Below are 23,319 nucleotides of genomic sequence, written 5' to 3'. Positions count from 1 at the left end.
CTGAATGTGATATTTTTATAACCTTTTCTTGGCCCCTCCTCCTTCCCAGTAAGCAAGAATGGGAAGCTATGATTCATAATGGCATTTTTTCAGTCATCGTTTTGGAGGAAAGCTTTCAGAAACAGTATGTGTCCCCTACAGTCACAAAAACGGTGTCAGGATAACAGGTATTTGCCATGCGTGTTTAGAATGAATGCCTAAGTGAATGAAGACACAGTCTTCATTGTGGTAAAGATTGGCAATTGTGGTAAAGATATTGCCATCGAGGAAAATGTTTTATGCTTATGATCCATTTTTAAAATGTTTTTTTTTTTTATAAAGAGAAGGAAATATTTGACCTCAAAGAGCAAGAAAAATAAGACCACAAATGCTTTGGAACTGCTGTAGCCTCTACATAACACAATAAGTAGTCAATCTACTAAATTCTGTTTTCTTTTATAAAGTCAGCTTATTCATAAATGAAAAAACTGTTTACAGGAACATTTTGCAATTGAAATTTTGGTTTTTCCCCCAAGACACTGAGTGATTTTTAAACTGCACAAGTAGGAGCTAAGTTAGTGGAAGAGATTTACACAGAGAGATCCATATTTAACACCCATGACTCTGGCTACACAGTGGGAGAAAATAAATGGAAGATTCACATCCTCTCTATTCTATTTCCCATCAAAGTATGGACAATTGACACAGGGAATTAGCAGTAACTCACAATCCAGTGGACCAGGGGGATTATTGCCACAGTGAGGAAGCATTCCGCTTCTGAATGCAGCCAAATACAATAGTCTGCTTGAAAGGGGAGAGAAAATAATGAGATAAATTTTGTAAAACTACAAGATCACTAGAAATTCATCAACGACATCCCAGTAGAGATTACCCACACTTTTGTAGGGAAAATAGACCCTGATTCCTTTCAGGTATTCCAATATGTGATTAAATAAAATGGGAAATAAGATTGAAATATAATATGATCTACATTTCCTTTCCTCTCCCTCCTAACCTCCTTCACCAGCTTACTGTACAGTCCCACCTCCTCCAATGAAGCAGATGCCAGTTCTAGAATTAATTTTGCAACTTCTTTCAAAGAGACTCCTTCTTGTCTCTGACATACAATTCACCGCTAAATATACTCATGAATAAATACAAACCTTGGCGACAACTGGTTTTTGAAACCTTTCTCTGTGTTCAGTTTCATTCATACATATCTTACCTGCCATCACCTTCCGCTTCCCTCTCCCTCAACTTTTCCTGCTCTCTGATCCAAAGGTCTACCTTTCTTTGCAATGATTATTCATTCTCTACTAATTCATCCCTATAGAGCATGTTAAAATTGTATTTATCAGTACTTCTAAACACTTAACTGTGTGCCAAGTGTTGGGGTTGAGGAGGGTGTAAATCCATTTCCCCCAGAGAGGTCTCATCTCTCATTCAGTTTTCACACTAATCTTCTAGGTAGGTTCTAGTATTATCTCCATTTTACTGAGGAGGAAGCTGAGGCCCAGGCAGGCTAAGAAGTATCTTGTCAATGGTCCTGCAAGCCTTGGTGAAGCTGTGGTCAGGGCCCATGGACGTCTAAGCTCTAGCTCTTAATACTGCATCACCTGTCAGGGATATTTTCTTCTGGAATTTAATGCAGCCACTATAGAGCACCTATATAAAAGTATAGGTATAGGTACATGTACAAACCTTGAAAATGGTGGTTAGGCAGTCAAAGCAATCCAGTTATGCTGCCAGTAGCATCTGGAGATAGAGTCGGTATTTCCTTCAATGATAAAATATTAATAGACAACTCATCGGCTACCTCATCACTAATTACAAATTGGCTTCTTAGTTGAATGAAAGAAAAAAGTCCATGTGCTTTACTAAAGGAAAGCCTTAAAAGACACGCAAATTTAACAGCTAGATCAGAGGTCCCCTTAGGGCAGCGTTTCAGTTGTTGCTGCTTAGGCTGCGGAGAACATGGGAACAATTCAACTTAGTTGACAGTTAAGAGGCGCTGAGAAAGAATGACACAGGAATTTGGATTTTCTTATAGGAGACAGTGGGGTTGTGCCAGAAGGATGTGGACAACGAAGGGCCATCCTATGGTGAGAGGCTGGGCAGCTTTATGGGGTGGGGGAGCCAGGGCAATATTTCCTGGGACGCATCTTTGTTTGCAAGAATTGAAGTACCTTTTTTAGGTGTGCAGTCTAGCACACGATATGCTCCTTGCCTTGTTCAGGTAGTTCCTTGTTCAGATCACCAATAAGACCTGAGCTACTGTAACAACCTTGAATTCATGGTTGCATGGATGGCAGATGGGTTGCAGGATGGGGCTAAGGAGAAGGGACTGTGTCCCCTCTTTCGCTAGACACCAGAATGATGACAAAGGAATAGCCACAGGAAATGGAGAGATTACCTTCAGTGGAAGTAGAAAGTAGAGCAGTGGGGATCCCAAAATTGTAAACCCTCAGATAGATATCGGGGAGTCCTTTTGAGGTTTCACCAGAATCGGGGTTTCAATCAATTTTTCCAGATCCGAAACAAGTGGAGAATGCTCAAGGACATCTTGATCACACCAGAGAAACTCAACCATCTAACATTTGGAATGGGGAGAGGAAGAAAAATATTATGTTTGCTAGGACCAGTGATCAGACAATGCCATTGCCACTTCTGAAGAGTCCATTTGAATCAGCATGTGCAGTCAAATATCTTGCTGACTTCAAAACAGCCTGATGAAACTTTTCGCCTCTTGAACCTATTATTGCCCGTAATGAAAGGCTCCGTGTGCACTAATGACAACATACGGCCTCATGCTTGAACGCAGCTTCGAAAAATTCATGATACAGGGATTTTTCACTCTACTCAACAATTTTACTTTCAGAAACCCGATTGGTTGTTCTAGATGCCATGAATGATATAAATTGAGCTTTTAGTTGGAAGAAATCTATAGGATCAAACATCCCTGAGTTTCAGACAGAAACTTATTCTGAATACGAGCATTCACAGGTATGTGGATTTTATTTATCATTTGGTATTCTTTTTCGTTATCCTTATTTCCTTTTCTGCATTTCATATTCAAAATATGCACATGTAGTCTGCATTGCTAATACTTGCTGCTGTCGATATTCAGTTAGTCCTTCTGTTGGGCCAGAATTAAATTAGACTCTGATTACTTAAATGAATTATCTCACTTTGTAATGCCAGTGAAATGTTTTGTCTATATTTGTTTTGTTTAAATTTTAGATCAGAATCCCAAGCATTTTGGGGGGCCAAATCTCACTGCAAAGCATTTTATTTACTTACCAGCTTAAGTAAAAATAATTCTTGCACAGGCTGCGAGCCACTCCTTTGAAAAGCATTTTATTTAATTTCTCAATAGAGCCATCAACAAAATGCATTTTCTCATTAACTCAACCTTTAAAAAAGCAGACTAAATGGGTAGGAACATTCAGTGTACTTCTCAGAGCCGGTGCACACAGGATGCTCACCATCGATGCACAATTTAAGGTCTTCTGACAGTTTTCAAAGTTAGTCAATAATTGCAGCCCAAAGCAATGTGCATATTTTAGGCTGGCCTGTTTGGCTTCATGTCCCAAGGGTCTTATTAGTGGAATAAATACAACGGCAGCATCAAATGAAAGGAAGATGCTATTGACTACATGCGGGCTCTTTTAAGTGGAAGGTATTCAAAATTCACGGAGTAATCAGATTATCAGCACCAGCCGCCCCCTTCCATTCGGCCGGTGTTCTACTCCACTCCTGCAGAGATACTACTTGAAGTGCCACTGATCAGCACTTACTCCATTTTGGCAAGCAACCTAATGTCTTTTCTCAGATGATTTCATTAGTCTTTGATTTTAGCAGTAGTCGTGTCCAGATGACTGCACAAAAGCATTTTCCTGCTTCTTGATTCTAAAAGTATAAAATACCAGGCTCCCTGATGATCTCAACTTTCAGAGCTGGCTCTGTTTTTTCTGTGTTTTAAATCATTTACTCTAAACTTCATTGAGCTTCTGTAACTCTCCAGAAGGGACTGGTATAGGGAAAGGGCCTGCAAAGCGATGGCTTGATGGGTTGTGTCCTTAGAGCTTGTTCGGCTCTAACCTAAACAGAAAGCACCTTAATCGCTATCGTCATGCCAGGAGCCAGGACATGGGCTGAGAACTGGAAATCACAGAGGGATGAAATGATCTCACAGAGGACAGCCTCGTCTTTTCTACTAACAGCAGACTAATGTGGATTATGTGGGTCTTATGGAATATAATGTCCATTTCTTCTATTTCAGGGCTGTCGAGATATGGGGACCTGGATTTTATTTGCCTGCCTGCTAGGAGCAGCTTTCTCTATGCCTGTAAGTAGAATACCCCCCTGCAGAAGCCAGTGTTCCATTTCACATGCTTGGAAAGAAAATTCTGCCCTTTCTTTGCTAAACTTTAGGGTTTAAACAGCATAGGATGAGATGTCCTCGACATATCTGTGTTTAAGAAATGCTTAAGGAGCTTGCTGGTTTTTGTTTTTTTTTTTTTTAAAGTGGGTTCCCAGATTCTGATTCAGTAGAGCTGGGGTGGGGCCCAGGAAATGCATTTTAACAATCACCCCAGCAGATTCTGTGGGCACAATTAGCTTGTATAACTCATTGCCCATCTCTAGATGGAGGAAACTTTCAGAAGGGACCCTTGAAAGGTCTCCGGACCAAGTGCTTAATCAGCCTTGGGTAAATACTACAAACTACCTGTTTTCTCTAAAACCCAGTTTCTCACCAGTTTCCAAGTCTCTGTTTCTAAATTTTACCTGCCAGAGGGTAAAATTTCTGTTCCCGAGTCCCATCTCGAACCATCCCCTGTTGTCAGAGGCCTCGCCCTTTGGGAGCACCTGCTAAGCACACAACTTCTGTCTGGATGGCTGGGCTTACGCCCAATACCTACGGACAGAATTTACCTGCAGATGTACCACCAGGAAGCATGACCCTTTCTCTCTAGACACAGCTGCGGTCCAGGCAGGCAGGGCAGGCTCCACCTGCGTTTCAGTGGCACGGAGAGCAGCTGATACAACCAGAAGCCAGCAAAGCTTGCATGGCTGCCTCTTTCTTCCTCTCGCCCACAACAACCAGATTCTGCTCAGCCTTCCTGAAACTCTGCACGGGGGTCTGCACTAGCCAATTCCTAGTCCCCGGAGGGGCCGCCCCATGACAAATGCAGCCCTTACTCCACTCCCCTCCTCCACTCAGCATGCCCTCTCTCCGAGGGTGCATATCAAGACAGCATAGAAAAGGCAGTTCCTGACTAAAATGATTCACAATCAGATGAGAGTGAACAAGCCCTCTGATAAAACACAAGCGTTTAGGAAGAATAGAGCCTAATTAGCTCGGTGTCTCAGGGAGAAGTGCTGCCGATTGCTCTCCTCCCTCTCCCCCTTTCTAGAATTCCACAATGCAGACATCAGTCACTTAGCCTCCACGTTTGAAGGGACATTCAGTCCTGATTTAGATAATTATTCAGGTTGTTTTTGACTTTGAAATTTTAAATTCTTCTGCCGTAAAAATGTTGACAGAATAATAAAAAGAACTGGCTTAGACTTCAAAACATAACTCTTTCACTGTCTGTGGGAACTACGATATCTCCACTGCACTGCCCCAGCCTGTTCTCACCTTCCCCCTCAGTCAGACCTAGCTGCTCCTGTTGTTGCTGTCGAGGTGCTTTGCATGCAATCCCGAGGAATAGGTAGGCACCTCCTGATTAGAAGGGAAGGTATAGGAGACAATTCTCCTCTTGTTGGTATTTCATAATCGTGTAAGAGAAACACCCCTCTCTCCCCAACATGGAGTGAGCTTCATCAAGAAGTAAAATGGTGGCTGGGACAGGGCAGGGTGAATCAAGGACACGGCACAGGGGGAGTCCAGAGACCACTGGAGAATAAGAGTGCTGGTTCCTGTTTACAGGTCTCCTACCATAAGACCATAACCCCCCCCCCCCAACCCTAGAAAGTCATTTAGTTGTTCTGGACCTCTTTAAAATAAGAGGGTCCCTCTCCTACACAGGGTACACATTCAAACTGAAAGTAGACCTCAGGTATATTCTGCACTACGATGATTTTTTTTTAAGTAGCTTTAGTCTCTCTCGATGTGAACAATTGCGTATTGACATAATCTCTTCCTTTCTCTCTTTCTCTCTCCCTCTCCTTCTCCCCCCTTCTCTCATCTTCTTCTCTTTTCTCCTTCCTATAAAAGCTACCACCTCATCCTGGGCACCCTGGTTATATCAACTTCAGCTATGAGGTAATTTTTCTCTTTACTCATTTTGACCATTGTTTGAGTGAACAATGCCCTGAGCTCTCTAAAGAATAGTGTGTTGATTCTCCATTCAAGATGTTTCTCAGTCCCTCAACCAGCTTTCTATTTTAAGCCATAGGGGTCACCTCAAGCCCACACTGCCCCAGCACACTCCTACCTGGTCTCTCTGACTCAGTCTCTTCTCTTTATATGGCTATAAAATTATCTGCCGGGAACCACCACTTCCGGGGCTTGCCGGAAGAGCAGAAGGTGAACTGTGGCTGAGCAGCGTTGCTCTACCCCAGCCACGAAGTGTGGGATCAGCTAAGAGGTCATTCCAGATCCTTCCCAACAACCGAGTCCATGGTGTTCACACTCTAAGTCTGTCCCTCCCATGTCCTTACTAAAAGATTGGTGAGCAAGTGGTCTTGCAGCATCCTGCAGAGCAAGAGAAAGCAGAGAATCTTGGAAATCTGTTTGAGGATCTCCTCTATCCCATACTAACCACGTGACCTCGGGCTAATGATGTTCTCTCTGAAACTTTGGTTTCCTCATCTGGAAAAGGGAAATAATTGTAATACCCACACTTCAAAATTTTGTTTGGGGAACAAAAGAGTCAAGCACCCTAAGAGGTGCGTTGTCACATAGAGCATGAGCAAATTTAGTGATTGTCGTGTTGATTCCAAATGCTCTGCTATGCTATGAAGGGAGTCGCTAGACCCAGGCTGACCTACTGCTTGGAAAGGAGGGAAGCTCGTTTCTCCCATAGGCTCACATGATGCCCTATGAGTCTGCTCAGTCATCCAAGCTGGGACAAAAATGTTAATGAGAATTTGAGGCCAGATATCCTGTTAAACCCTCAAAGGTTGACATATTTGCCCAGAAAACCCATCTGTGGGACGAGGGACTGTCTTGTGTCCCCTTTCATTTTTCACGGTGGTATCAAATACAAAAGAACGTAAGTCATGCTATTTCTGCTTCATTTTGCTCTCGCAAAGAGGAGCAGGAACTGTGAAATAAAACAGAATTACAACTTCTATGACCTCAGTCATGCTCATGAGCTTCTTTAACTCCACGACCTCGCCTGTAAAAGTGAGGGCAGTGATACTGGCCTCAGAGTGTGCAAAAACATGGAAAGTGTGTGTGACGGCTGGAATGAAGTGCCTCACACACAGGAAGCATGTGACAGATGTGTTCCTGATTCTTTCTTCTGTAGAGCTATCAACTTTCAGGCTATCGACTTTGCCAGGACTGCAAAGTGAGTGAGTGAGTGAGTGGATCTCAATTTCATGCAACGGAATCAACACAAATATATTCTAATGTCTCCTTTTCTTAAGGTGCTCACCCCGCTGAAGTGGTACCAGAACATGATAAGGCCTCCGGTATGTAGATATTTCGTTTAGTCCTTTAAAATATTTTGTTCTTAGTCCTTTAAGCGAGCATTTTGACTCCCCTTTAAGTGAAGTAGCACGCCTATGCCACATACAGACACAGATGGGAATCTAGTTTGGAAAGGGCCATTTCTGTGCAGTTAGAAATTCTTGCACAGAAAAAAAATGGATGTTCCTGTTGCCATAATGACAAAGACGACACAGCTGGTGCTCCAGCTGGAAGTCGATGGAGCCGATGGTAAAACCTGACTCTTTGTTTCTCACCAGTACCCTTCCTATGGTTACGAACCCATGGGTGGATGGCTGCACCACCAAATCATTCCCGTGCTGTCCCAGCAGAATCCCCCGAATCACGCCCTGCAGCCTCATCACCACATCCCCATGGTGCCAGCTCAGCAACCCGTGGTCCCCCAGCAACCAATGATGCCCGTTCCCGGCCAACACTCCATAACTCCAACCCAACACCACCAGCCCAACCTCCCCGCACCCGCCCAGCAGCCCTACCAGCCCCAGCACGTCCAGCCGCAGCCTCACCAGCCCATGCAGCCCCAACCACCCATGCACCCCATCCAGCCCCTGCCGCCACAGCCACCTCTGCATCCGATGTTCCCCATGCAGCCCATGCCCCCCCTTCTTCCTGATCTGCCTCTGGAAGCCTGGCCCTCAACGGACAAGACCAAGCGCGAAGAAGTGGTGAGTAGACCTTGAAGCCACTACAACTCCTGTGAAATGCCAAAAATTGACCCCCAAGTTCTCAAGCAATCCAGGGGCAAGAGTTTCCATAGCTACAGGCCAATGACTCTATTCGCCCAAGCATGTGCTTGTATTATAACTTTAAATAATACAATTTAAATATAATAACTTCAAGGTTAAACTGGATAGGATAAATAAATGAGTTTATCTACAGAGGTCAGTACTTAGGAACACAGCTTTTAGAGTGGGCTTAAATTCTACAATTATTTTGAATTTCTACCAGATTTTATATCTATCTATCTATATATATATTTACATTTATATATATAGAAAATCCACTAATTTCAAGGGCAGCAGCATAAGGAACTATCAGTTCCCCTCCTCTTTCAAGGGTTTAACTAACAGGAATAGGTTAGAATTGCACTGAAGCTAAAAAAAAAAAATCATATTTGAGGGGATGCAAATATTTGAACAGGCTACCAAAGGCAGGTGGGAAATCTTTTTAAAACACTTACAGGAAGATTTCTTGCCTAAAGTGATTTTTAATTAAACTTGGAGGAAGCTAAACTGGACAGACCATTAGATTCCTGCTCAGTGCTGGGACTCTTGATTAACTTTCTAGTGAGAAGTTTTCCTAATTACACACAAAATCCTCTTACATTAGAGTAAACTCTTCCCAACGAATGAGGACTAGTCAATAAGACAAATGACCCTTATCTGTATGCATAGACCCTTAATTCTGTGTGTCTGAGATCATGTAGTTCTACTTGATGTATGTGTCCAAATGTAATTCCAGGTTATAAATGCTATTGATAATTTGCTTCTGAAAAGCAGTAAGGTGGAAATGACCTGGAAGGGGAGCCAGGACACCTGGAATCCAGTTCTAGCTTTGTCCCAAAATGAAGATGGTATTGTACAAGTTACTTCACATTTATGAGTGTTTCCCTTCTTTTAAGTAAAAGAAAATCACTATATCAGATAATTTTCAAGCCTCTGTCCAAGCACAAATACCATAGTTTCCCAATAATAAACGATACTATATGTCATATATGGTTTCATCATTAGGACATAGTTATGCTCATAAGAATTTTTGAAAACTGACTTTATCTTAAGTAATTTGGTACCTAGAGTTGATTATTCTAGCCTAAGGGACATGTCCCCTTTTTGTACAGAAAATGTGTTTATCTCTTTATGAGTAATAAAGGACATGAACTTTACAATGTGTTCACATCTTGCCAGAGCTATTTATGCAAAGGTGACTTCAGGCAGATAGTTTGAACCCTTTAAAACCCCTGTGTAAAATTAAAATATAAGTACTGACAGATTGTTACAGTTGTTTTCTGGAAAATAAAATAAAGAAGTAATGAGCTCAGAGCCTGCTATGCAGTAAGAACACAATAAAAGGTAACAATTGTTGATAGTTGTTTTATTATTAACTAATAAATTGTAAGAGTCCTGAAGGCAGCCCCCTCCCTTAGGGGCCCCCTCGCATCTAAAGACAAAGTGATGACCAAAAAACTTTGAAAATCACAGGGTTCCACTTAAATGGTTGTACATTGTTTTGGTAAAACCGAAACCATATGTGTTATTGTAAATGGTAGTACCGGAAATATTTGTCAATCATTTTAATTGTCCCTTTTCTATTTTTTTTTCAGGACTAAAAGATCAGAAAGCAAGAAGACAACAGAAGTAGATATTCCAGTTGCTTTCAGAAAGACACAAGAACATAATGACTTGTGCCTACCATCACTTTACTTAGTAAATTCTGTAATGAAAAATGAGTACCATTAGCAAATAATAAAAATGCTTAAAAAATCATTCCTGTGTTTGTGTTGAATTAAACTTCGAATGTCACGTCACTTGAGAGAACACATTATAAATGGCTAGTCTTGAAAAGGTAGGAACTGCTCGTGTGCACCTACAAGTTGGCCATTTGGCAGGCAATGGAGGACTACAGTTCCTTCTAGAGAAAATTTTAGTGATAGTATCTCAAATCTTAAAAAATGGAAGTTTAGGCATTACTTATAATAATTCATAAAGTGAAAATTATGAAGGGCCTCCCCGGTGGCGCAGCGGTTGAGCGCTGGGTTGCGAAGCTGCCCGCGGCCTCTGCAGCGCCGGTTCGATCCCCGGCTGCTCCCCGGCCACCGGAGGAGGGTCCCACATGGCACGCAGACCTCTCCTGCCGCCCGCTGCTCCCCTCAGCAGTGTACTTCGGTCCTTCTGCCTGCTCTGCTCCCCGCTCTGGCTCTGGTGAATTCTCTCACCCTCCCACGCTTCTGACTGTACCCAGTGCATGTATAAACAAAAAACAAAACAAACAAATAAATAAATAAATAAAAACATGCCTCTATAAAAAAAAAAAAAAAGAAAAAAAAGAAAATTATGAACATGTACAGTCACTGAACCTGAAGCAAATCAAGGGAAGTTTATATGAAGAATTCTTTACATCGAAAAGATAAGCTCTTGAGAAGTATTTATACTGCAAAACAAATTAAGACTTGAAACACTGGCTTTAAACTTTATACCACATTAGTAACCAAAATTCGGTCTTTTGATCGCACCCTACTGAAAAAGATTTTTCTAATGAAATTATGTGATGTACTGAATTTTATGTTATCAAAGTAATTATTTTTCCTAAAATAATCTTTTATTAAATGGATCTTCAAATAGAGAATCATAGTGATTGTATATACAAGTCATTTCTTTTACTTCATAATCTTTAACATGATAAATTCTACTATGCAATCTTCAAAATGGTAACAGATGCATAAAAGGGACTCAAAACAAGTTTTCTTTCCCACTCATATTTACATTTGAATCCTTTTTTCCTCCTACACCCACACAGAATTGTAAACAGTCTTTGCAGGGTTTATATTACAAAGCACCCACAGTAACTTTATTCCAGTACCTTTAGGATGAAGGCCCCTTAATCATTTTCTGGAATGAATAAACATAACTTTACTAGGAGGGTGTCGAGATTCAAACAAACAATTTAATTTTAAAGAACACAGATTCAATCAAAAAGGTAAAACTTTTAATCAACTGATGTGGACCAATTCTAATCAATTCAGTAAATATATATTAACCATCCCTGAGGGCAAGGCACTGTTCCATGTCCTGGTAAATATAGTAAGTTCCCATCCTTACAGAGTCTAGAATCCTACAATAAGCTCACAAACAATAAGAGAAGGCCTGATCGTGTGACACTATGACAGAAGCAGAGTCAAAGTGCTCTGGGGACTATGGCGACATCATCAGCTAGCTGTTGTCAGAGCTGGAATTCAATCCCAGCATCTGGCCTTCCATGAACTCAGGAGAGAAGAGTCCTCTACTCTGCCCCCCAAAACCCATCAATGCTCATGCCAATGACCATACCTCTACTCCCTTCGTCAGTGGCTGTTTTAGGGCTGGGTGGTGGTGGAACCGGACAAGGAATAGAACTAAAAGGATGTCTGCTAAGAGAGGAGGAGCTGCTGGGGAGAAAGATTGCTCTCCTCTCTCTGTCTCTCTCTCTATTTTTATATATATATATACATATATATTTATATAAATATATATAAATATATATATACATTTATATATATATATATATATATATAACTGATGTCATTTGGAGTGATATTGGAAAGAACACAAACTTTGAAGTCAGATTGGGGTTTGCTTTCAATTTTTCTGATCTAGGAGGATTCCTTATTTGAGGAAGTCATTGATAAAACAATGCTCCTTTTATAGAAATTCAAACTATATGCACATGATCTGTCAAATCACATTCTTAATGTACAGAGAACAAGTAAGGCTTTGCGCTCTGAAGACTCCTGGCTGTGGAGAGGTACTGCAAAGGCGGGAGTTATGAGAAACTGAAACTTGTGTCTTAAATTCCCAAGCATGTGCTTTTAATACAATCATTTCATGGTATTCTTCTATGGGGCACATAGTTACACTCACCTCATCAGTGAGGTGTGTTGCCTTAGCAATTTGGAGGAAATAAGGCTCTTGTGCCTTATTCTAATTCTTCGTTTCTGCTCTTGGCTATCACTTCTCTTTGTTAACCTATATTTATGTCTAATATGTAGACATAGTCTCCCTAACAACATATCAATAAGTTACACTGGCGTTGAGATTGTTATTCTGGAAGTTTCATAGCCAGCCACCTCAGACTCTCCCAACTGTGGCAAACTGCTGCAGCTGAGGAAATTCTGACAGACAAATGTGAGTGGCTGACACCACGTAGTGCAACACAGGTGATGCAAACTGAATAAAACAGAGTGTTTCTGATTCATCGGGACCCAGGTTTAGTTGGCTGTCCAATGGTTTGTATATTTGCACCAAATCTGGAAGAAAATCAGGAAACGGTAATGACTAAGAGTCAAAGTCCAGGCTGAAACAAGTAGCAGCCCTGACCACGATGGAAACCCAAGCTTAAAGCTAAGGAATTCTTAGATCAGTGAGAAAAAAGGAGAGCACTACAAAGCTTGCTATGTCTTTAAAATTAAGCTAAAGAAACAGATGGAGTGGTGCAAACCATCTCCCAGAAGCTCTCATCTCGCCAGAACCATTGCCACGTCACTAATACATCTGAAATAGGCTCTGATCTTATTCTGTCATTGTTGGTGAGGGGTTCAGTGTGCATAATTTTCCCCTGGGGCATAAATATATGTCTAGGAATTCAATCATAGATTCCAAGCTAAAGATCAATTATGCCCAGGCATTCCAGGAATCATGGTCTTGGAAGGGGGTTTTCTAGGAATGGTTGAAGTGTCCCTCTTTTCCTCTGGTTGAATCACACACACCAAAATGGTTTTCCTCTTGGTTTCTTTTAAAACAGATGGACACAGAGTTCAAATCAATGAATTGTTCTGCTTGGGAGAGAAACTATTCTAGTTCCAAAGGAATTTTCATACCTTTACCAGCTGCATTCATACTGGACGTAGGGGCTGGCTTTGACTTAGGGCTTGGCCAGGAATAGGCCAAAGTTTAGGGTGATGGAAAGATAAAAGTAAGAAAGAAAACTTCAAACTCTTGTCCATAGCAGATGACTGCCTATAAACAACTGAAAATATTTACATTCTTTTCTATTTTGAGTTCAAACCACCAGCGTAGATACACACACACACACACACACACACACACACACACATGCCCACTGAGTTTACCTGCAGTAAAAGGACATGTGTGGAGATAGATACCATTTAAGCTACTTGAACTTTTTTTTAAGATTTATTTATTTATTTATTTATTTATTTATTTATTTATTTATTTATTTCTACAAGCACTGGGTACAGTCAGAAGCGCGGGAGGGTGAGAGAATTCACCAGAGCCAGAGCGGGGAGCAGAGCAGGCAGAAGGACCGAAGGACACTGCTGAGGGGAGCAGCGGGCGGCAGGAGAGGTCTGCGCGCCATGTGGGACCCTCCTCCCGTGGCCGGGGAGCAGCTGGGGATCAAACCGGCACTGCTGAGGCTGCAGGCATAAGCTACTTGAACTTTTAAAGAAAAATTCTGTCCTTCTAATTGTCTAGAGACTCCATGGCTATTATATTAATTATCATCACCAAAACACACCACACTTCATTCTAATAGAAAATTGTATCCAAAAAAGGGTTAAGTTGTTCATTTTCTTTAAAGCAATGCAAAATGATCACTTCCCCTCCCAACACCACATAAAATGAAAATACTGACTTCTCCCCTAAATCTAAAGTTTGCCCCTGCGTAGTAAATAATTGCTGAAAATACCAAGATTGAGTTTAAGGTCAAGAATTTAAAAAGAATATAACATAGCAAACACCTACTCATTTAAATAACAAAAACGGAGCAATCCTGCTGTGAACAGCTTAACATGGGAATCACAAGAGAAAAACAATTTCAACCAACTTCCCACATTCCAGAACACAGCGGCCTCTAGTTGTGCTCCATATTGCTTTAATAAAATAGTCATCGGCCTATGTTTATTGTGCAATTCTTATTAATTAGAGTTTTTACTTACTGTTTTGTGATTGGGCTTCTAACTCTTATACCCCCTTTGGTCTAGAGTCTTATCAGTCGGGGTCACCAGCTGACTTCCCTGCTGGAAGAATTCATCCTGGCCTCATGCAAAACACCTGAATCTTCTAGACAATAAATAATACTTGACAAATAAAATGGGGCTGGAAGTGGTGGCGAGTGAAGTTGAGCAGAAAAGAAAGGAGTGCTCGTTTGGGTCCCAAAACATTTGCCTCAATAAATCACACCTGAATAATCTATCAAAAGAATCAACACCAAGTGAAGCTCCTCACGATATCACTGCCCTGAGGTTAACAAAAACCAGCCCAGGGTCCAGCATTATTTTCTTATTAACCCTTCCCCACCCCAATTTTTAACAATGTTAAGTATCTTCCACAGAACAGCCAAATTTAGTTTTCCTCTCTAAAGAATTCTCCAGACTGAATTTGTGGAGTGTGGAGTTCTGGGGTGTGTGTTCATACAAAGGCAAAGAGCTCCTGGTGTGGTGGCAAGCAGGTTCAGAAGCCAGACCGGGTTCACACTCATGACCTTCACCTATTTGCTGTGGTGACTTGGACAAGTTTCTTAGCTTCTCTGTGCCTCAGTTACTGAATCTACAAAGTGCGCTAATATCCATCTCTGAGTCTTCATGTTCAAGAGTCGCAAGCTCAGTCAGTGTTAGCTATGGCTCTGCATCCAGGAAGGGAGCCTTCTCCTGGCTCAGTAGACCCCCAAAGGGAACATTACACAGTTGTAAGTGGATGGTACAACATTTGCACATACATACAGGTTTTCTATGCCAAAGGCTCCAAGGCCAAACACGCATGTCATCTGTCAATGTGCACCTCTGACAAATGCCTGAGCACCTCCCCCACCAAGGGCCACTTCGGCATGATTCTTGATTCCCCTGTCTGGCATCTCCAGAGACTCGTCCTCTCCCCCTACAAGGTCACCCCACGCCCTCAATTCCCCACCCTGTGGGTAAATAGGAGAGTAACTCCACCAGGGAGGGTGTCAAGGGCCACACAAGGCACACTGAAGGCAGAGGGTGAGACCACCTCCCTCAGATTGTCTTCCTCTTACCTGCTCTGCTCAGACTGGATTCCCATGTATTGTGACTTCCGGCTCTGACCCTTCCCTTGTCACTGTTATTGGTCACAGCTCAACTAATTCTACTTTAAGTATATTTTTATCCAACTGTTTCCTCCAGAGCAGTGGTTCTCAACCAGGACAGTTGTGCCCCCTAGGGGACATTTGGCGATGTCTGGGTTCACAGTGGGATGGTAGTGGGGCAAGACTAGGGACGTTGCTAATCATTCTACAATGCACAAGACAACAAGGAAAACAAAGATCGATCCGGTCCCCACTCAACATTGCTGAGGTTAAGAAACACTGCACTAGAAAACAATGTCAACATTGAACCATGCTGTGTATTCAGAACTTTATAGAAGGGAGACTGAACAAATATGGAAGTCTGTGTGCATTGTTTTACATAACTGAGAAAGAAAAAGCAAGGCTTCAAATCTTAAAGTTGGTAAACTCGACATAGGACTACATACAATGTTCATTTCACAACCCACACCAACTACATCAGGAAAATCTAAACAGGTTGGGGATAGGCTGGGATATTAAAGAAAATTTGCAAGATGAAGAGATGACTGCCCCAGAATCAAGTCAGCTGATGTCTCCAAATCAAAACCATACTGCAGAAATTAGAAGTTATTTGCTTTTTTAGAAGTTCCTTAAAAGTGTGCATGTTATTTCTTTCTTGGGCGATTACCTAAAAGTGGTTGTGTTACCTGAGTGAGTGACAAAGAGAATCTAATAGAGAAAAGCTCTGTATTAGCCATTAGTGTAACAACTGAATTAGAGCTCATTTAGCTTGTCTGGGAAAAGTCTTGCTCGAGGATTTGCTTGAATTTGGGGAAGTAATGAAAAATGATAATATCACCCAGAGAATGGGCGGGAATTTAAGACACCTTAATTTTCACAATATTCAGAACTACAATATCACTGCCCAAATAACATTACCTAATGAATATAATAAGGTTTTTTGTTACCAAACTATACCAGGAAAACCCTGATATCCATGGAGAATCTAAAGCAACAAGCGATGAGCAGAGAAAATCCACTGTGTTGTGCACACAGCTTGGGCAACCTCAGGTTTCAAGTGATCAAGGATGTGCAGTAGCCTGTCCAGACGCTAAACTCAAGCCCCTCCTCCAAGTGAGATAACCCCTCCCACTGGCCCCTGTACACCACAAAGGAGAACAGGCATTGGTGAGCTCCAGCCATTGCCTCCTTGTCTAGAGATCTCTTAACTGGTCCACATGGCTGTGGTGCCCAGGCATGAGATTCTCACCATATGCTGGGCACACCTCTGTTTCAAGCACTGGTTTACACTTTGGACTCCCCACTAGCTGGCCAGCTCCTTGAGGCAGATTTGGACAAATATCTGGAAACTAGTCGGTGTGCTTAGTATCTGCTGAAGGAACCATCACTGGCATGAAGAGGCCACCATATCATAATATGCAAGTAATGCTGATGCTATTGAAGACTTACAGGACCCTTAAGTTCCAGGCACTGTCCTCAGTAAGTGATATATATGCGCTCATTTCATTCTCACAGTTTTAGAATAAAAACCGTCTCTATCCCCATCTTACAGATAAGGAGTTGTCTGAACTTTAAACTTTAGAAAGAGATCAAGCACCGCTTAAGTGCATATACACCCTGCCCCATTTTTGCTAAGTGCACATCTGAGAGGTAACTGGTTTACCGTCTGCCACGAGGAGCCTATTTAAAACAACCTGCATGGATAGATATTTCTAACCGCAAATAGGAACTCAACTCCATCAGAGTCACAAAGCTGGTCTCTTTTTGTCACTTAATTTTCCCTGCCCATTTGACCTCCCAAGGATGCACTAAGAAGCTAATTGTAAAGAAAGCTGAAAACCCGCAACCCAGCAACTCCCCGCAGTTGTGGTAAACGGCCATGGGAGAGACCGCTGCAAACACGGGCGGTATGTGTCCCCAGAGCACGGCCCCATCCTGGCACCAGCAGACACCCACTGAGCAGGCAATGACCCTCACTCCTTCCTTGCTTCCAAGCTGGACAGCAAACATGACCGCAAGTTCAGCCTGCCCAGCAACTGCAAGGTGCTGTCTTTCTCTGACGAATTCGCTTACAGGCAGCTACAGTGGGAACTAATGATGTCCTGTTAAGATAAAGTCCAGCCCTTGGCTCTCCATTATCTTCCTCCCCAGGTCACCCAATCTACACATCCTCAACACATAAAGAAAGGCCGTTTCGAGTGACAAGCTGAAGTTCACTGAGAACAAGCTAAGACTAGGACTGCTGCTATGTTCTCAGCATGACGTTGAATCCGAACTAATTGGCTGGCATACTCTCTCGGCCGGGCGTTTGACGTGTGGATTAAAATATATGAAGGGTTCAAATATCTCAATAGCTTCCTGCATTGCTGCTTCCACAAATGTTAGCTATCAAGGTGGCAGTCCAAACTGGCTCCTTCCACAGGGTCCTGACTGGAGAAGGAAATGTCTGCAAATTTGCACAGCTGCATGTAATAATAAATTCAGGCTCAGAAGGTTTGCAAAATCCCATTTTCTCCCCCTGATGGGGAACTTGGGCTCAACCTGGTTTCCACAGATGATTTTTTCTTAATCTGAAAATAGGCACCACAGAGCTACTTCTAAATTATTTCTTTTTTAAGACATGTAGATTTGCAAAGTACTTGTTGAACATTGCTTAAAAGTGCTGTTCCTAACAATAGGATTTACAAAGACAGTTGGAAAACAAAGAGGAATTTACTGCCTTTGTGGCTCATTTTCCCACAGATAGGGAAAAAATGTTCCCCCAAAAAACTGTTCCTTATGAACAGAAATACACATCCAGAAACCTGTAATCACTGCAACCCGAATTGATGTATTTTATAATCAGTATTACTGTAAATAATCAGAAGCATTCTATTAAATCTCTGCCCTTCTATGAAATAGAATCATTCAACAGATTGTAAATGATGGAGATTTAAGAGCAGTAAATTTTTTCCAAAAGCAACTTGGCTTTTAACAATTTAAGTAATTACCATACATGTAAATTATTTGAGCATATAGGGACACGTGCATGCTGGAGAGGCAGAAGTGTGCAGATGAACTGAAGTGGCAGGATCACACAGTTTCAGGTAATAGATTGCCCATCTGCAGGAAAAACTTGTGACTTCACTTAAATAACACTCACCAAATAAGGTAATGTTTAACATTATACTGTCTGTTCTTTTAGGAAGGATTCAGAGAAACCTTTAATGGTAGCTATAGGAAGCCAGTAGGTATTGAAGCTCTGTGAACACTATGGTAATAATCTAAAATTTATAATAAGAAAAGATGGATTCTGAAATTCTATGAAATCATAGAAATCTGGAATCTTAAAAAACAAAAGAAGGTGTGTAGAGAGGCTGCATTTATTGTATGCAAGCAGAAAAACCGAGGCTTCTGATTTTTCCAACCCATCATTTGTCTTTGCTGCATGCAGCGGTTCCAAGGAGAGTTGACCACATGTCATAGTTTCACATCAGTGCCCCTATTATTTGTAGATGTCACAGAAGCTTAATCCTTCATCACACCAAGAGGAAGGGAACACACCCTGTTTGTTACAAATGTCAGTCATTTTATAGAACCCAGTGATTGAGACCCAAAGAGAGGCTCAATGGCGATAGTGTTTTTTCCATGTTCTGTATGGACTGGCCAGGTGACCCTGTCAGAGCCTGATCTGCTGTCCTGCTCAGCTTCTTTATCTGTCACAGAAAAAATTATACTTGGAGACCACTAAGACCTACGAAATAGTAACATTACAAGCCAACAAGCATCATTAAAGTCAAATTACATCCATTTTAAAATAACAAGAAGCTAACCAAAAGGAGAGGTGTGGAAAAAATGGCAGGTCCTTACTAACTAAGATTTGCTCTAGGCTTTCAATAAAAATATTAGTCATGATATGTAACATTCCAGTCACCCTGGCTTGAGGCTCTGAACTTTCTCCTAAGGCAACAGGCAGAGACATCTTAAGTGTCATTTGAACCCTCTGAACTTTGAAGTTGAAAGAGACTCATGTGCTGAAACCAGCTAAGTGAATCTCTCCTAAGTCATGGCTGCTCTCACTCTCCCCTCTCCTCTCTCACTTTTCTGCTTGTGTCTACCTTCCCCAGATGTTCCGGATAGGAGCCCCTGAAGTCTTCTACACCTGACTGGCTTGGGTCCTGCCTTGCTTTAAGCAAGAGGCACAAAACATAGCTGAAATGCACACAGCCACCTCTTGTTACTTCTCTGGGGGCCTTACACCTCAGCATAGCAGCAGGTCCATGCAGAATTGACCCTCCACCCTCCCCATGCGGTGTGGGAACTACACTGCCCAGAGTGGGAATGGAGAAGGAGGCCCAAAACACGCATACTGCCCAAGGAGCGAGGGGAGCCAGCAGGCAGACTCCCCAGCTGGAATGGCCGGCAAGAGGCCCTGGGAGGGAGAAGGCCTGGGGTCACTGTGATGCTCTGAGTCAGCCACCCTGGGGAGCTCTCAGCTCTGAAAGGCCTGCTTTGTCACACAAGGCCAAGAGACACAGAGCACTTCGTAGGGGCAAAAATCTGAACATTATAAAGTTGGGGTAAGTGGTTACATAGATTCAAGCCAGTGTACAGTAGATGGCACAGATGCAAAATGAATGGAGAGGAAACAAATCATTTCAATTAAATGCTAACTCATGTATCCAATAAGGGCCTGGTATCCAAAATATATAAAGAACGCTTACATTTCAATAATAGAAAGATAAAACAACCCAATTTTAAAATGGACAAATGCTCAGAGAAGCCATTTCTATGAAAACAATACACAAATGGGCAATAAGCACATAAAAAGATGCTTGACATCATTAGCCCTGGGAGAAGTGCAAATCAAAACCACAATAAGATAACACATTCCACCAACTAGAATGAGTGAAAGACTATGCTGGCAAGGATGCGGAGAAATCAGAACTCACATACATTGCTGGAAAGAATGCAAAATGCTTTGGAAAATGGATAGGCAATCTCTCAATATAACAAACATACATAACATGTGGCCCAGCAATTCAGCTCCTGGGTACCTACCCAAGAGCACCAAAAATATGTGCCCATATAAAGACTGGGACATAAATATTCACGGTAGCATTGTCCCTAATGGCCAGAGAAATGGAAATGATCCAGATATCCATCAGCTGATGGAGGAACAGTGGCCACAGAAAGGAAAGAAGTGCTGGCCCAGGCTATGGCACAGAAGAACCTAGAAAACATGGTGCCGAGGGACTGCTGGACACAAAAGACCATCTCTTAAATGACCCCACTTGCACGAAGTATCTAGAAGAGGCAAATGCATACAGTGACAAAAGATGAGTTGTCTCCAGCGGCTGAGGTGGATGGGAGGTCAGTGATGACTAAGGGGACAGGGCTTCCTTTTGGGGTGACGATACTGTTCTAGATTTGATGGTGGTGATGGTCGTACAACTCTGCAAATGTATCATTGAATGATGCACTTTAAATGAGGAAATTTCATGGCATGTGAATTATATCCCAACAAAACTTCTATTAAACAAATACTGCAATGGAGTCACCTACGTGGCATGGCAGGGGCCCTGGCGAGAGGGCTGCCAAGAGCAAGGAGCACCCAAGGCTGCCAGCACCGCGGAACTCCCCTCAGCATTGTAGCCAGGCCTCTGATAACAAGGACTCTGCTCCCAGTGCTCCTCCCTGCCGTCATCCCCCAGGGGCAGTTCCCCGATCAGCAGCCCCCCAGGGCCTGCCTGTGGGAGCCCCTTGGGACAGACAGCTGTGCTTGTGCCCTGTGTGGCTGCCCTCTCCGAAGAGACCGCATCTGATGTAAGCACATGGTGCCCCTGCGCAGTGACTGTGTCAGAACTGAAATTCAGTAGCTCATTGTTACCTTCACCCTTTTTGAGTCAAAAGTATCTACTCTTCAGAGCATTTCTTTATAAGGATAAGGGGCCATTGTGCAGATTCGCTAGATAAGTAAATGAAATTAACAAGGGATGTAACACTCGTTACTGCTTAGCTTGGCTCTCAGCTGAAAGCAGCAGTCCAGTGAAGAGAGCAGCACAGTGACCGCTGGGTTAAAAAAATCCAAGTTCAATGTAATTTATCATCCACTAGGAGAACTACATGAAGGCTACCGATACCTTTTAGCTATTTATATTCTGCATCATTATTAATGTTTGATTCCTTTATCTTTCCAGATTCGACTTGAGCCCAATGGACAGATGGCCACAGGCATTCTCTTTTTAACTGGTTGCATCCTGCTCAAGATTTTGGTTGAATCAGTGCATTCTGCTTTTAGGATTATTGTCTTAAGAGACAGGTTAGTGACCTCATTAGCTACACTGCACGGTGTCTGCAATCCATCCCATTTCACACCCACATGCAATTTTTGCCTATTTTGGATTTGTCTTCAAATTTTTCACCCTTTAAAAGCCCTTACCTCTATTCGTTCTAAGAAGTTGATACCAACGCCCCCTGACGGACATTCGCTGGGACGCTGAAAGGGCAGGCTTTCCCATCTGAGGACAAGCAAAGCTGCAAACAAACGTTCCCAAAAGACCTGCCTGTGCTCATTCTGTGCTGGAATGTCCATCCAGGCTTTTCTCAAACACACTTGAGTGCTGTGGGTAATAGATGTCAAATAATAAAACGAAGAGGCACACACTCTGTTACTTTTTAAGGGAAAAAAAGGGGGGAAATCAAAGGGTTTAACAATTTTATTCACTGGCTTACATTCAGCGACTCTGAAAATTTGGCCACTGCTCAGGTTTGTGAATTTCTATGGAAAATGAACTGTGCTTGGCAAGCCTGATGAAATATGAGACCGATAAAAAAAATGCTTCATGCTTTCTCAAGACCTTGTGCCACTAACTACGTGGGATTGGAAAAACTATTTAAATGTCAATTTAAACACTGTACATAAATGATTTTCTGTACTCATTTGAATTAATATAATTCTGTTGATTTCAGAACCATAACTGAACTAAAGTCTCTATGAGTTTTAATTGGGAAATGTTCCACGGAGAACATGAACTTCAGATTAGGCAAACTGAGTTCAGCGTAGTTTTGTCTCACAGTCTGAAACGTTAATGCACTTAATTTTACACTACGGAGAGTCGACTGAAAATTCAATTGACACGAAAATTGTTAGGAAGTGGTAGTAGTTCTTGAACTCAAAAAAAGGATTAGGCCAAAAGAAATAAAACATTATTGGAACAGCCCAAATCATTATATAAAAGAACACGGTGTTGAATTCCGTTGCAAAGTTCATGACTCGTGAATATTATCTCCAAACCAGTCATCTCTGAGCTTTATAGCTTCGGCTCTTCAACTGCCTTCTTGACCTTTCCATCTGGTATCTCAGGGTCATCTCGAACTTCACTTATCCAATACTGAACTCTTGACTTTCCCTTCTGGCAAATGTCTTTGTACCTAAGCCTCCCGCATCTTAAGAGGTGTTTATGAAGCATTTATCTCAGGCCTGGCACGCAGACCTGCTCAGTAAATGTTGATGATGATATTGATAATGATGGATGATGATGAGGATAAGGCTTTTTATGCACCCGATCAGTTGAGCCAGAAGCCTAATTATTTTGCTTTATTCTTCTCGTCACCTCACGTCCCACATTTAATCCACTCCTGGCTACCTCCAAAATAAATCAAAACTCAAACCCCTCCTCCAACTCCAGCTCACTTCCAGTGTGTTTTTCCTGAGCAAAGTGAACAGCCTGATCATGTCCACTCTTGTTCCTGCACAGTAAATTGTCTATCAAGGAAGCCAGAATGATCTTAAACACAAATCTTCGTTACTAAGATAGTTAGCTGCTTATTCTGTACTTACTACAGCTGCTACATGACAAGATGGGTCCTATTACTACCCCCATTTTACAGGTGAGGAATTGAGCAAAGAAAGGTCG

The 23,319-nt window shown here is 42.1% G+C and overlaps 2 protein-coding genes across 5 annotated transcripts in view; one reads left to right on the top strand and one right to left on the bottom strand.

Annotated features, from left to right (window-relative positions):
- ARHGAP6 (Rho GTPase activating protein 6) overlaps positions 1-23,319 on the bottom strand; it is a 408,409-nt gene that overhangs the window by 99,553 nt on the left and 285,537 nt on the right. The window lies entirely within an intron of this gene.
- On the top strand, positions 4,227-10,011 carry AMELX (amelogenin X-linked). The gene is made up of 5 exons (XM_037512720.1): positions 4,227-4,327; positions 6,203-6,250; positions 7,582-7,626; positions 7,903-8,328; positions 9,984-10,011. Exons 1-5 carry the CDS (start codon positions 4,274-4,276, stop codon positions 9,987-9,989), a joined length of 579 nt encoding a protein of 192 aa, XP_037368617.1. The 5' UTR covers positions 4,227-4,273; the 3' UTR covers positions 9,990-10,011.

This window comes from Talpa occidentalis, unplaced genomic scaffold (assembly GCF_014898055.3).
Source record: "Talpa occidentalis isolate TD23 unplaced genomic scaffold, MPIMG_talOcc4v2.1 talOcc4.15, whole genome shotgun sequence".
Lineage (NCBI taxonomy): Eukaryota > Metazoa > Chordata > Mammalia > Eulipotyphla > Talpidae > Talpa > Talpa occidentalis.
The sequence above is the reverse complement of the archived record's forward strand: the minus strand, read 5'-3'. Positions and strand labels throughout refer to the sequence as shown.